This window comes from Corticium candelabrum, chromosome 4 (assembly GCF_963422355.1).
Source record: "Corticium candelabrum chromosome 4, ooCorCand1.1, whole genome shotgun sequence".
Lineage (NCBI taxonomy): Eukaryota > Metazoa > Porifera > Homoscleromorpha > Homosclerophorida > Plakinidae > Corticium > Corticium candelabrum.
In genome coordinates this window covers 6,018,613-6,033,824 of record NC_085088.1, presented here as the reverse complement: position 1 = coordinate 6,033,824, position 15,212 = coordinate 6,018,613, and the positions used below count along the sequence as shown (strand labels likewise).

Here is a 15,212-nt window from a genome sequence, read left to right as displayed (position 1 = left end):
AACGCTTTGTGACTTTGATTGATTTATTGTGTACAGTGTTGAAACGTCACTTGCGTTGTAATCAGTCGCAACTAACGCGCGACGCACCGTCGCAATGTCCTAACGCACGCTAGAAGAGTAACGCCACGCCTACTTCGGTCAACACGGACTGACTCTCGATTTCCTAAACGTTCCTAGGTTATAATGTTATATTGCTAGCCTACCTACGTATACGCTGATACACACCGAACATGTCAAACCAATATCAACGCACTGTCAACTACACATTTTTGAAAGCGGTGGGGCCATAGCCCCAGCAGCCCTCTAGGCTCCGACAGGCCTGATTTAATTGTAAATCACTGGTAGATTCGACCCAGCCTCTCTCTGCCCTCGCTCGCCAAGGTGGTTACCCAATACCTCAGCGTTTCTTAGCGGGGGTGGACGGATTAGGGCGTAGCGGCTAGACGCGTGAGACCAGAGCATACATTCTAGCAATGAGTAGCTCTGACAGTTCAGATCGTAAACCCGTAAATGCTCGAGTCGTCGATATTGCCGAACGCAAAAGTGGAGTGTTGAAACCAACTCAGTATGCATTTGTTGTAGAGGTCTCCTGGTCAGATGGAAGCCACACCCACATTTGGAGAAGCTATCACGAATTCTTCCACTTCCAGTGCAATTTGCTGAGCGAATTTCCGGAAGAAGCTAGCGCTAGCGATTCCAAATCAAGAGAAATTCCATTTTTGCCCGGTAAGTTTTGTTTGATGGATGCAGCTGAGTGCACATGCTTGCAGCAATTAACCTGCAGTTAGAATGATATTGTATTGATATTGCACACTTGGTTCAGGTAAGAAGTTGTTTTCTCGAAGTACCAAGAAACTAGCAGAGTCAAGACGTGAAGGAATAGACACCTACGTTCAGGCTCTTCTTCGATTAAAGAGTAAAATCGTTGAATCCGACTTAGTGCAGCAATTTCTGCAACAGAAGGCTACTGATCCTGTTGGGCTTGATCAGAAACGAAGCGCAGAAACTCTTCATTCTGCAGCCGCAGCAGCTGCTTCTGCTGATAGACCAGAGGATAATGACGATGTTGAGGATGAACATAAGAGAATGGATGGAAGAGAGCCACATAATGAGGTTGCAGTCAGTGATGAGACATCAGAAAGGTAAGCAGGTTACTCTGCAGTCCTTTAAAGTGGTAACTAAGCAAATTTTGCGTAAGCATATCAACAGTACTAGTGGTTAGCCTCACCCCAGACGCCGTGTGGATTGCAGCCCCCCCCAAGCATCACTGTCAGTGCATCTGGGGGGAGTGGGCTACACACTGCATCTGGGGCGAGGCTAACTAGTGCTTCTTTTCATTGCATGGCATAACAATTCAATGCTAAGTTTTCAGCTACTGTACGTGTATTGCATATAACACAAATACAATTAAAAGTAATTACTTCATAGTAGACAACCACTCACTACACCACACTCATTGATTGCATACACTGTTGCCAAAAGCAGTAGTGTACTGTTAGTCCATCAGGACCTTGCTGCCCATACCAAGAAATAAAATTCACTGGAAAGTGTAGTAATGTAGGAGACTGACCATTGCAGTTAATTAATTAATTCTGTACATATTAGTATTTGTGAATGGTTTCATCAACAGTTAGTAGTTTAATTTTTACTGTACTCATCCTGCAAATTCAGGTGAGATATGATCTGTTTATCTTCTGGAAAATGACAATTCACGTGACAGACCTGTCTGTCTACATACTGCCATGGCAAATGATGGCATCATGTACATATCCTAATTGACACAAACATTTCCATGTACTATGGATTTCTACAATTCAGTTTTGCTACAGCATACATCTGAGCTTGAGCCATGAACTATTTATACTATATGAGCCACACTCACATAAGCTGACTAAGTGCTCAAGAACAAACCAAGAGGGATTACCTTATAGTGGGATGTATATATACAGCAACTGGTGAACATGTCGATAATATTTCACATGCTTGTTTCATATACAGGGATGAACAGCACGAGAAATCCAGCCACTTGTCTCAAGAAAAAGAGACAGAAAACGAAGCCGTGCCACCTAATACTGTTGAGAGTGGACAAGAGCAGCAGACAAATGACAAAGAAGGCATTGATAACAAAGATGGAGGTACATTTACTCTTACAGCCGAGGTAGATCTGAAACACACAGAAGATGAGACCGAACTGAAAGATGAGACCGAACTGAAAGATAAGAAAGAGCCAAATTTAGAATCGGACAATCAGCCAACTGACACAGATTAGCAGGCATGAGCACCTGGCAGTCTATGTTCTGAGAACAAATAAAACAAAGGGCAAGAGACTTGCTATTAATTAGAGCTCAGCTACACGATATTGATATATGTACTGTGAAACAAAACTTTTTGCCACAAGGCAACAAATATTCTATGAAAATATACTGAGTCAAATACCGTTGGAATATGTAACAGATGGTGTACAAATAGCAGGCACACATACAGGTTCACTTTCCAAGGATTTTACGGAGCATATCGATCACATTCGACATGGTCGCTCTGTATCCCCTCGCATCTCCTACTATACAGTACTGAACGAGCTCTCTCGTTGACCGCGTGCTGATACTGCTTATTTGCTTATCACGCTGATCCGGCAGTGGCAACCGTCGAATGCTCATTTCACATATCAAAACGCCCAAGCTGTAGCAATCGACAGCATCGGCAGGCATTGCAGCATCCCCGGCTGGATGATAGATCTTGTTCTTCTGCACTGTTGCTGGCTCGGTTTTAGCAAGAAACTGTACAAAGCCATCGTGAACAAGCTTGGCCTTGAAACCCTGGTGATCGTTCTGCAGGATGACTGCTGAACTGCTGATGTTGCCATGATAAATGGGAGGCTTAGAAAGATGGAGAAAGTTCAATGCTTTTGACAGATCACACGCAAAACGAATGACTTCATTCTTATCAAAACTACGCTTTGATAATAATTCCCGAACTGTACCCTCATAGATATCAGTTACCAACGATGGCTGGTTTGCTGTCAAAACCACACCTAACACTTGAACTATATTGGGATGCCTCAGTTTCACTGCTTGACTCACTTCAATCTCAAATGCATCTCGCGTGTACTCGGTAAGGGTTATTTGATTTACCAACTCCACTAGAATGGGACAGCCTCTAAATGAGGCCAGCTGAAGATCACCCCACTGTCCTTGACCTGTTCGCCGAGGTTTTTCAGGAAACATTAGCTCATCGCCTGCCATAAAAATATCTCCTTGACGCAGCAGGTCTGCGGTGCCGATGTGGACATATCCAGGATCAGTTTCGCTCAGTTCAGCTTTCAGGTTAGAGACTTTTCGGTTAAGGATTGAATGTTGCTTTTGCATTTCATTTGTCAATCTCTCCACTTCTTTCTGTGCCTCTTCCTGCTTTTCTTTCACCTTTGCTCTAGCTTGCTCCTTGATGTTTTCTATTTCTTCATCTTTTTCACGTACCATCTGCTTGAGTTTTTCGTATCGTTCCTTGATAAGAGACAACTGGTTCTGATGGCGCTGCTCCTGCTCCTGCAGTTGCTGATTCAGTTTGGCTGCTTGCTTTTCCAATTGTGCAACTTTTGTCAGGGAAGGACCATTCTGATGTTGCACAACTTGAGGTGGAACAGAACCCGCACCGACGCCATTTCTGTCAAGTTTGCTGTGAGCAGCGGCTGCAAAAATAGCGCAGTGCTATATACCTGTTTGAGGGTATCTGTTCACTATTCAGAACACAACATCAATTCTACCTGCTGAGTTGCTTCGCATGACGTTAGTTGTGCGGTGTTTAGGCGACAGACTGCTAACCGCTGGCAGTTCTGGATGATTCTCTAGATGACTCTCTATTACACACACAAACCTATCAGCAAACTACAGCTGCAGTCAGAATCTGTAAACATATTGCCAACCTTGTTTAGGAGAACGACCCATGTATGTCTGCTGAGCTAAACGAGCCTTTAGACTAGCCACATCTCGTTTTTCAGGCAAAGGTTCAGGCTAAAGGACAATGAAAAAGCAAGATGACCATATGTCTAAGCAGCTGTTTATACCTAAATATGGAAGTCTGTTCCTGCCTACTTTGGACAATAAAAGCAACACACTACAACATATGAGCACAGCTGTTAGAGATATTAGAAATTTCACAATTACAGAAAGCTATGGCGGCATCTCAACAATAGTTAATTAAGGTTGTATTAACTAATTCTTGTTTCCAGTCAGCAGAACAAGAAAATCTAAATTGAACCAATCTATCAAAATCATCGAAATTTCTATTACTTAAAGGTAGCATATCAGTTTAATGTCTATGTACTTTAGAAAACACGATCATGATCGAGTTGAAGTCAATTGACACACACACATTCTGCCATCTCCAGTAAATAAGTCTATTTGAGGCGTGTCTGCATTAGCACTAAACATGCTTAGTTAGCAATTTAAACAAATTTTGCTACACCTAGTTCAAAGGTAGTTTCAAGTTCAAGTTGTTTAGGATTAACTATCACGTGATGATAATGCCTGTTCCATTAACGATAGCTTGATGTAAGTGCATCTCAAACTTGGTCTTATTTACGCTCTTATGGAACATTCTGGAACAAAAGCACCTCAAGCAGTCCGAGGAAGAGAGAGAGTTGCTACAACGTAGGACACAACGGTTTGCTAGCAGGCCCCATACTAGGCTCAAGTGTCCAGCAACGGTCGTCTCCCGCCCCAGATCTAGTGTGGACACAGTCTTAGTCATAAAGCAACAGTATTTCACCAACAGGCACTCTGAGTACAGGGGTAGGTTACAGCCACAAGCCATTACTGCTTCCTGGCACACGATGACTTTGCAATGGGCAGAAATTCTGAAATCACTTACACATGCAAACCAATGCATCTGACCTTCTGACCTCTGCAGACACGTGTTTGTCTAATATCAACATCACAATTACATACATATGGTATATCTGAAAGTAAATCTAAAAATATATCCTTGACATATCCAAATACACAAATTATTTTTATCCAACCCATTATGAAATCATTATATATTTGAGATTGGCTGATTACACGACTGACTAGAACACATACAGTACTCAAACTAATGCAGCCAACATCATATGACAGTCTTAATTAATGCAACAAATATTGTGCTGCCAAATGATGGCGTCTTATTTATAACACTAAAGTATCTAAATTACGTGCTATGTGATATTAATTGTTCGATTTGGGTGAGCAGATGCTTGTAACTTATTCAGCAATTCTTGTAGTGCCCGGTTGAGAGATCAAAAACCATCCAATAGAACAACAGAGATGACTCTTGATAATAACTGAAATCATGCAAGTATGCGCATTTCTTGCTTTGAGCCAGTTGTTAATTGACGAATATTCTAAAGCAAGTGCTAAGCATGTGTAATTTGGTTTATGTGCCACATAAAGGTCTGTGTAAAATGGTTCTCCACCTAATATTCTAGTTCAGAGTATACAGCTAGTTAAAAGCTAGATACAAATATAAATTATTATATACAGTACATACCGACTTGCTGTTGTGATAATCAATCACATTTTCTGTGTCAGGCATACTCAATGGTCGTTTCCTAACACACAACATGACCCAATAACTACAAAAATTGAACAAACAGTCTCTAACTTTGGCACTGTTGGCTTCGGCTTGATAGGAACAGGGGCTGATTTCTGACTGTGTTTTGCTGCTGACTCCTACAAAGACCACAACATAAAAACAATATCATCATATGGTCCACATCATACCATGCTATCATTTGTATAGTCGTCTGGTTGAGCAGAATGAGGAATAGCCTTGGGTGGCTTCGGTTTGGTAAGAGGCTTCTTATCTTCTACAACAGGAGACTCCTAACAGAAATTGACCGCATTCACATCAATAAATATGTGATCTAGAGCCGTTAATTCTTACCACTTTCTCATCCTCTGCTTCATCAGATGCAAGAGATAAGCTAGTGCTAACTTTAACTGGCTTTGCTGATCTCTTCTTCTTGCTGGTTTTAGGAGATGGTTTTCCTTCCTTTGTAAGACATAATGTGTTACTGCCAACATTTGCACCAACTACCATCACATAACTCCACCAGTTCCTGAGTCAAAATAGTTTCTTCAGATTGCGGGGATGAGCTCACTAATGTCTGGCTGGCATTGTCACCAGTCCTCTGGCGCGAAGGTTTAGGAGAGTTACTTCCCACCGCTGGAGAAGAGCTTATTACACTATCTTGTCCTTCGTTCTGCTTCCTAACAAAAAACAGCACCTCATGTATTGACCAGTTGCTTTAGCCTTGTACCAAAGCCTCTCTTCGCACTGTCGTGCCCGGTTCCCATAAGACCAGAGACAACGCTGCTGCAGGGTTGTCGCCGCATATGGGAACTAGGCACGACAGCAGGAGGAGAGGGTATGGTACGAGGTTAAAGAAAATCCATCATCTATGGTTGCAGTAGCCCACACAACAAAGACTTACACTCTTAACTTAATCCGACCTTCTATCTAGACATAAAAATCTACCATATGCCATCGTAAAACCCTTTGTATGGTCAAAAGCACAAATCCAAACAGTACAATACAAAATAAGTTCCACTATCGATATCATATACATACCACTTGCATATACTGATAGAGTGTCAGCAAGTGTATTCAATGCTTGCATAAAGCTGTTCTCCCCTCTTTCCCTATCAATAAACAGTCCATGCAGGGCAACAGTGTTAAAATACCGTCTTCCACATAACAACACTTCACTACTTGTTTGATATAATAATAAGATTGTTTAGTCTTGTCAGAGACTACATATGTAACCCATACCAAAACACTCTTTACATCGACAGAAAGCACAAACCTGAAAATACACTATTTCACCCAAAACACACGACTATCTGTGTAAAATTTGGTGGGATAGTTGGGAGTGTAAAGCTGATGAATATACAAACATCTTTAAGCACCAGTTACTATAGCACAAATTCGCTACACAGCACTATATAAATCCAGCAGTTTGCTGAGGTAGTAGTAATATGTTTGTTTTACTAAACTATAAGTTGCTTTCACACGTCCATGTAGTGTTCACACACGCAGTCACAATGACAGACTTCCAAGCTAACACCTATGCTTGTCACACTCGTAAAGCATCATCAATATTGTTTTAGTTCAAAAAGCCAAGACAAACCACCCACAAACGTACAATTTACAGACTGAAAATACTATCAATGCTTACAAACAAATATAAGGATGCCATTGTTGACATACTGTAGATGTTCATAACAGGCCATATGACCCACTACTTTAGTGCAGTGACCAGTCATTACGTTTAGCAAGTCAGAGCTTAAAGCACTCTACCATATAATAACAAAGCATTCATAGAGACATCATATTCTCACTTAGCTTTCAGTGCACCTGCCTTTGCCTTTGCAAGTTTCTCAGCTGTTGTTACCTAAAGTTAACACCACTCCACGACAAACAACAACACACAAGCAGAATGATTGTTACCTTTTGAACACGAATGTCATACAACAACGTAGCATGAGCTGGAATAACATCTCCAAGACCCTGTATAACCACATATTACAAAAATCCTTCATAAAGTTATCGTAACGACTAAACTAACCTGTCTGCCATATGCCAAAGCAGACGGCACACACACAAGCCTGTGACCACCTTCCTTGACACCAACAATCCCTGCCTCTAGACCCTTTATAGACAACGCACTATTCAACTTGTCCACCGCAACAAACAAAGAAACTAGCCAACGCACTTTCGTTGCAGTTCCTTTTCCTAATTGTAAACTAACAGAAACATCGCTTTCCAAAACCTACAATACAACTACGGTCAATACATCTCCTTTACCTGAAAGAATACAATACTGACCTTGCCTATTTTATAGTCAGCAAACAGATACAATGTGTATTTACACTCCACTTCGTCATTGACATTAGCAGGCTACAACACAACCATGCAATGAGAACACATATTTGTTACATAAACTAGCCATTGGCTAAGATCACAACTCTGCTGAAAAGCACCATCGAGGAACCAATGACCATCAATTTCACAAGAATTGGTCATACCATAACCATTGTTTGGCAATAAACTAAGACATAGTGATGATTACGTACTGACACATTTCATGGTAGAAAAACACACGTATAGTTGAATCTTCTAAAAACTGCTGTATGTTACTTTCATAACAAACGCGTGTTTCATAATAAATCATAACTCTACACAAATCCAATGATTAAACTGTCGATTATAATTAAACTGTCACTTTCATACAATCATATTGATAACTTGATATACAAACATCGCATTCAATGCAAAAAACTGATCCCGACTTCACTCTAGACCAACTCAAGAACTTACTTCATTATTTCCAGTCACCAAATCCTGTGTGAGAGCGATCTCCATCTTGGCTGCTGAATTCACCTTAGCTACCAACAGCTACAGACATATAAGGGTATCACACATTTACTATAATCGTATACTGATACTGTTATTAGTATTACTAGAACAGACATTACAATTGCATAGACAAGATGTGGAATCTCTATGATGTAAATGAAGTCCAAAATACATGTACATCAAATGAAAAGACCTCCCAAATATGTATGAGATAAATCAAACTCAATCTCCAGTGTGGAAAATAGGGAATTATTTCGGCTCAGCCAGACTGAGCCTTGGTAGGACATTCTTGTATGGTGTTACATGTCAAATTAGGTGCCCTCCCTACTGAAGCCATTTTGCATGTAATTCTTGATAACCAACTTCCCAGGGAGAAATGGCACTAAACGCAGCTGAGGTTTTCTCTGAATAAAGCAAGCTAAAAGGCACCTAAGTTCATGAAATTAACAGTTACACCATAGAAAAGGACATCACATGCTAAGACACACAAGGTTTACACTATCATATATGTGTACTGATGGATGTTTTGTCCAAACTTGTCCCAACACTGGTGCAGTATTTGGTCGGACAAACAACACATTCGGTGGGACATTGTCCTATGTCCTACATTATTTTCCACACCAAATCTCTAATGCACTTAGGTTTATGTTTGAAACAGTATTCAATGCGCATGGACTACAGGATGCCATATCCACTGTGTAATGCTATCTCAAAACGAATCTTGTATACAGTTACTACTTACAAATATGACAACAAGAGAAAGATGGTGTCATGTACTTCTGTGTTTAAACTACATCTAACATATCTGAAAGAGTTGCAATGTTGGCAACTACATTGTTTTCAAGGAAGTTTATTGAACAGTCATTAGAAAAATTTGGAGTGAAAGTTCTAATCATGCTTAGAGATTTAGAACAAGACTACCCTTGACTAACAATTAAGAACACAAACACGTAAACATGCACACACACACACACACACACACACACACACACACACACACAATGATAGCCTTAAAAGAGAACTCCCACCAAAATCAACTCTCTTTCAGATGAAAGCTGTCACTTCATGACACAACCCTTTGCAACCGTTTACTGCAGAAGTTTACCGTAACGAAGAAATAAAGCATTGAAATTACCTGCGTAGATGTGTTTAGTAACCGTATGTGGCGTATGCATACCTCTGATTGTTGGTTAGCAAGAAAGACCGATATCTGTGCACATTTCAAGGTAAGGATTGTGAGACAGATGGTTGTCAAGTTGTGATTTATTGACTAAAGCAAACTGGGACCCCAAAGTTATCACGCAAGTATCGACTGTGGCAATACAACCTCAGAAGGAGATCCTTCTTGGATTAGCTCATAGATCGTGTCTCGCTGAATTTTGAGTGCGTTAGGAGCACTTGGTATGGTTAAACCTAAAGTAGTTGATTCGAGAGAGTAAGGGCGTGTCTCCACTAAGGCTGTTTAAGTCTAAACATGTTTACAACCTGTATAAGTCTAAACATGTTTAAGAATAATGCGTCTCCACTAGCGTTAAACCTGCTTAACAGTAAACCTAAACAGCTTTTGCTAAACATGTTTCAGAGGTAGTTTAACGAAAGTGGTTTAGGTTTAACGGTCACGTGATAGTAACACGCGTTCACGACAATGGTTGTTAATTCTTTCGCACTGCTCTTTCTTTCCTTTGGAGATTATTGGAAGAAGACAGAATTACGCAATGTCAGAGAGTGCGTAGACTGATGCTGAGTGTCAGGAGAGAGCGATTTCGGCGAAGACAGAGACTTGTGTGTCTCTGATTGTCCTTCAGACAACCAGAAGACAATTTCTCACTGTCTGCTGCACAAAAAACGAACTTGCGAGGTACAACAAAGTCCCGAATAATTCTTTTAATAGTCCGGAATAAATGGACAAGTGGAGACACTGTCAACTAAACATGTTTAGAGTCTAAACGTGTTTAACGTTAAACATGTTTAAAGATCAACAAGTGGAGACACAGCCCAAGACTTTGTGTACACACGGGGAATGGTCTGAACAATTCGTTGCCGATTCTCTGCTTCTGTGGCTGTCTGGACAGTAGGTTTCCTGCAGGAAGATACCAGGCCTTGTATCTTTCTTTCAACAAGTTTTAGTATTTGGTGAAAGTTCTCCTTTAAAGCACTGAGTTAGTTATGTTAACAGCAACGTTAAACCTTTGGTAGGATTTATTACCAATTGCGATCATTCTTACAAACATGTAGTTGTCGACAAGTGTACCTTTCAATGTACTTGTGCAATTTAGAAGTTTCACAAAAATATAATAAATTAGCATCATTGTCTATATGACCGAGAACGACTTCATGTTCCTCTCACTCTTCGCAAACAACTGAGAAGACAATTCTCTACTCTTCAAACATGACAGTCTGAATGACCATCTTCGTTTCCATAACTTCCAAATTCTTTAGTCACTCAGTCCGTGTTTCTGTTCCCAAATGTATTTCCTACCTGCTTAGCCTATTCAATACCAAACCCGTGATAAACATATCCGTTACACAACTCTGTCACTTGCATATAACAGGTGATAATCTCCTTCACCATAACTGATCTACAAAACCGTACTGATAAAATTACACATAATACTGTGACAGCTATTCCGACAAATTACAGCAGTTAGATTTCCTCCTTCTCAAAACTGGCTACTATAGACTAGATTATTGTCTATTTGCAGAACTGTGTCACCCACTGTAGTGCAAACTATTGGCTCCTAGGAGTACATACACAATTCAAGTCATCATCAGTTAAGATGTGCAAACTAGCTTTAGTGAAAATGTTCAGGACAGTTCATAACAATTAAAAGTCAAAATTTTGCCCCCAAACTACCATTTGTCAATGGCTAAGTTACTTGAATATAAACCCTGTCAAAAAACTTCTAGCTATGTGTAAACTAAATTAACAGCACATATAGATTTGGAGGTGGCTTGCTGCATAAATATTCCATAGGATTCCTGTCCCATCACATATTCATTATATATAAGCTGATCTATGGAATTTGCTGTTTGCTGTTACATCAATTCTGAATTATGAAACATTCCCAAATGTTATTACCACAAACATAACCAAATATCGTTGTCTGCAATCATCTGTCTGTTTTTACTTTGTTCCGTTTTGTTTGTTACCTGTTCAGTCCTTATATTACAGAATAATAGAAACTGCTTATATCAAAAGGCATCTCATTGTCTTCATGACAAACGTACTGTTCTTTCTCATAGCTTCCGGATTCTCTCTGGTAAACACTGGTACTTATGCAAGGGTCGCTTCCTGAGGCTACTTCAAGCTTGCCCAAAAGTCTGTTTTGTCGTAGATTTTTGCTTCACTTGGCAATTGACACTCTAGCCAGAAAGCATCAATGCTGGTTCACAATATCCATGTTGGCACCAATGGAAAGTAAAGAAAATAGCGAACGGAACGAGCGTTTCATTGTGAACCGGGTTAGCGTTCATCACATTAGATTACATTGATGTTCTATTTCAAAGAAACCGAACGGAACGTTTGACCAATAGCCACTGTGCAAGGAATCACGTGCATGGTTACGGTAGAGCGTGCCCATTTGTAAAATATGGAGGAGATTCTGGAGAAGCTACTTGAAGCCGACAAAAGCTACCCTTGCTTGTGGCTAGTGGCTTCAAACACAAACAAAGAGATTATTGCCAAGAGCAATGCTTGGAAAGAGGTGTATGCTTTCGTGGCGTCGTGTTGTCTACATTGGCCTAAGCTAAATTGTGAACATCAACCACGCAACGTTCGCTACGTTTGTTAGGTTCCGTTACATTACATTGGTGCCAATGTACATATATTGTGAACAAGGCTTTGTCGTGGTACGGGTCATCCTGACTTGGTTCCTCTAGACCATTCAATAATGCAAGAGTTTGTTTCATTCAGCTGCCATTATTACAGCTGAAAAAGCTAAGTTGACAGAGATCTAATTGTAAATAGTAAATACTAATATAGAATTTCTAGCAAAATGCCTGGACAAAGCTAGCGTTTGTCCACTATTATTCTTTTTCAAACACTCTCCACTAGTTACAAATTATTCTTATCACCAAGACTGACATACTGTACCACTTTTTGTCTTCATTCGGAACACCGATTTCCCTTAGTATGTAAAAGTACAGACATTCTATGGGTAACCATAAATTACAGAGTCGGACCTAAGCAGACACAAGTAACTTATCTAGACCACTTAAAAGACAATGCTATAACAACTGTTTGGTTACTTGTGGAAGTACTGTAAGACATACAGTATTTCCTGGAAAAAATGCCACAGCGTTCATTCATTTCAAGAGATGAAACCCTATGGCGTTCTTTCACTGTTATGTTTGTAAACTCCAGTAGCATATTTCGACACACTTTAGAAATTTGACCAAATTACTCATAGTCTATGGCAACTTCCAGGGTTCTAGCCAGGCATACGAAGGGGTGGGCCCCCGCCACCCTTTACTTATCAAAATGAGATGCCCGCCACCCTTTGGGATTGACCGACACCCCATGTGAACAAACATTCCAGTTGGAATTAGTGGCTGTGTTCACTACTACAAGGAAACACAAGTTTTTTTGAACTACTCATTTTTCACATTGACCTTTTATAGAAGTGCTACTTATGACCTCAGCAGGTGTGCTAGTTACTGTGCTATTTACTGTGCTCTTGTTTCTGTGTTCTGTGCTCTAACCGATCTTATTACAAAGCATGATGACTAAATAGAAAGCATCATAATGAAATGCGGATGTGGTATTTCTATACAAACATACTATTCCCCTATAAAATATTGATATGCAAACAGCTAATACTCTTTCCCCAAAGATCATCTTAAAACAGCCAAGTTATTCTGACTAGCTTAATTATTTAAGCAGTGGAAGTCACAAAAAACTCTCCAGGGCTACCTATTCAACAAACCATAAGCACGTCAAAATCACACCCTTACAAAAGACAACACCCCTTTTAGGAAGCCCTGCTATACCAAAACGCTTTGCTGAAAATCTGGCTAGAAACCTGAACTTTGATCAACCACTGGCCACCTGTAATTACCTATAGCTAGGTCAAACTATTCGTCGTCTATGACTGCTTCTTTTGCTTCTAGTTTGTCAGAGTCTTCTGTCAAAGTGCCCTACTGACTTGAAGCTTCAGTAGAGATGCCTTCGTACAACACAGTGGCTTCTTAGGACTGTTTCCTCTAAATCTGTTTCATCATCGCCTTAACCATGCCTTTCTAACACACATCAAGTGTGCGTGCTTGGTACGTACAATGAACTACATGGCTACCCACATATGAATCATGTGGCGTTCATTCAATGGTGGACTTTATTGAGTCCACAGCCACAAACCTGCGACGTTCTTTTAAGGGTGGTGTTGTCTCCAGAAATTGCAGCATACTTAAACAAAAAATGTTTGTAACTACAGATGTTTGTAAACTGCCGCAACCTCTTTCATAAGAAGTAAATGTTCATAAACTTCCCTCAATCAGTCACCGATTTTGAACATGTGAGTGTAGATGACAAGGCTCCATTTACATCCAGGTAGGTGCCTGCCAACGTATCTACTTCATTCTCAGATTTCTTAGCTTCCAAAAGCCACTTGTCAACTGGACACTACCGTGAGCTAAGAAGGATGTTTCTGCTTAACCCAAACAATGAAGATGATCATTGAGACACTCACAGCGTTGTATGTGCATCAACATGGATATTCAGGCTACAAAAGTTAGTAGGCGATCTAAGTTAGTAAATTATTTGCAATTTACGAAATTTACAAAATTAGATTTACAGTATTTGAGCAATATAGCTTGCTTCCCCAAATTCTAGAATTTGTTTAAAGTCTGGATGCAGGTACACTGTTAATTTAATTAATTAACACTTAACTGCTATAATAGCTAGTTAATAATTAATGATCAGCCTTACCTGCCTAGCAAACTCATCCGAAGCTTCTTGTGTTTCAAACTTGACAGACCAGCTTTTCCTGTTCTCGTCATAAAAGCTGGCATATTGATCACCCTGAACCTAGAGAAGCAATTCCAATACCACACTGTGACTCTGCAGTACTACCAAACGAAATAAGCAATCTTACAGACAGCTGAAACCGTGGAAGAATAGGAACCTGCGTTACATATTGTTGCTTCGTAGCGTACATAATCAGCTTGAACTGCAACGGAAAAAGCCCAGTATTTCGGCAACTTTGAAGCACCAAATTATCACGTCTCACTTCCTTAGTGAAAGGACTGCCCAGTATCGCCAGACCCAATCGTCCGCGGTCGACAGGCTTGCCTTGAGTGCTGTAGCTATTGAAACACGCACACCCGACTGGCTACGTAACGTTGATTCATTGTGTCAATTAGCCGGCTTACAATTCGTACGCGTGAACGGCAGCAGCGTGTTGCAAGGTCTGGCCACCTACACAATCAAAGGCGTTTCGTCAAGCTCTCTTACAGTTACGTTAAAGCATAGAAATAAACGTTGCAGGCGAGCGAGTACCTACAGCACAAGACTTAGAAGTCGGTAACATGCATGCCGCACGTGCAATAGGCCAGTAAACATACAACTGCGTTCAAACCAGACACATGCATCTAAGAGCCACGTACTTATGCTCATTGTCGTGAAAAGACGTCAGACTTCAGATAAGAACTGATTACTCGACGGCTAATCTACCGAAGAGTAGAGTCTAGTAACCCGTATATTAAATCACGTGACTAAAGTTAGTGTACTCACCTAGCATTCTGATTCATTCAATCACTGTACGTAGGTGTCGCATGGGCACGTACACCAGTCATTGCCACTAGCACTAGAATAGACTCAAAGT

The 15,212-nt window shown here is 40.4% G+C and overlaps 2 protein-coding genes across 2 annotated transcripts; one reads left to right on the top strand and one right to left on the bottom strand.

The window, feature by feature from the left end:
* Window positions 1–376: 376 nt before the first annotated feature.
* LOC134178356 (SH3 and PX domain-containing protein 2B-like) lies at window positions 377–2,284 on the top strand. The gene is made up of 3 exons (XM_062645222.1): window positions 377–726; window positions 824–1,142; window positions 1,999–2,284. The coding sequence occupies exons 1-3, from the start codon at window positions 474–476 to the stop codon at window positions 2,267–2,269; spliced, it is 843 nt and encodes a 280-aa protein (XP_062501206.1). The 5' UTR covers window positions 377–473; the 3' UTR covers window positions 2,270–2,284.
* Window positions 2,285–2,431: 147 nt separating this feature from the next.
* Window positions 2,432–15,078, bottom strand: LOC134178355 (FK506-binding protein 15-like). Its single transcript, XM_062645221.1, has 19 exons — window positions 14,995–15,078; window positions 14,761–14,806; window positions 14,619–14,694; window positions 14,484–14,558; window positions 14,318–14,416; window positions 8,356–8,433; window positions 7,864–7,935; window positions 7,751–7,807; window positions 7,604–7,687; window positions 7,486–7,545; window positions 7,377–7,429; window positions 6,089–6,245; window positions 5,920–6,027; window positions 5,757–5,858; window positions 5,638–5,705; window positions 5,524–5,584; window positions 3,920–4,007; window positions 3,761–3,853; window positions 2,432–3,685 (listed from the first exon to the last, which is right to left on the bottom strand). Exons 1-19 carry the CDS (start codon window positions 15,002–15,004, stop codon window positions 2,487–2,489), a joined length of 2,586 nt encoding a protein of 861 aa, XP_062501205.1. The 5' UTR covers window positions 15,005–15,078; the 3' UTR covers window positions 2,432–2,486.
* Window positions 15,079–15,212: the final 134 nt, after the last annotated feature.

What these genes read in the sequence shown, in the direction of transcription:
- LOC134178356 (XM_062645222.1), top strand. Translation starts at nt 474, where the DNA reads ATGAGTAGCTCTGACAGTTCAGATCGTAAACCCGTAAATGCTCGAGTC. An exon ending in AGAAATTCCATTTTTGCCCG is followed by an intron (nt 727 to 823) that starts GTAAGTTTTGTT and finishes CACTTGGTTCAG; the next exon opens with GTAAGAAGTTGTTTTCTCGA. An exon ending in AGTGATGAGACATCAGAAAG is followed by an intron (nt 1,143 to 1,998) that starts GTAAGCAGGTTA and finishes TTTCATATACAG; the next exon opens with GGATGAACAGCACGAGAAAT.
- LOC134178355 (XM_062645221.1), bottom strand. An exon ending in GCAGTCCTTTCACTAAGGAA is followed by an intron (nt 14,559 to 14,618) that starts GTGAGACGTGAT and finishes TTTCCGTTGCAG; the next exon opens with TTCAAGCTGATTATGTACGC. An exon ending in GGGTCGTTCTCCTAAACAAG is followed by an intron (nt 3,854 to 3,919) that starts GTTGGCAATATG and finishes TGTGTGTAATAG; the next exon opens with AGAGTCATCTAGAGAATCAT.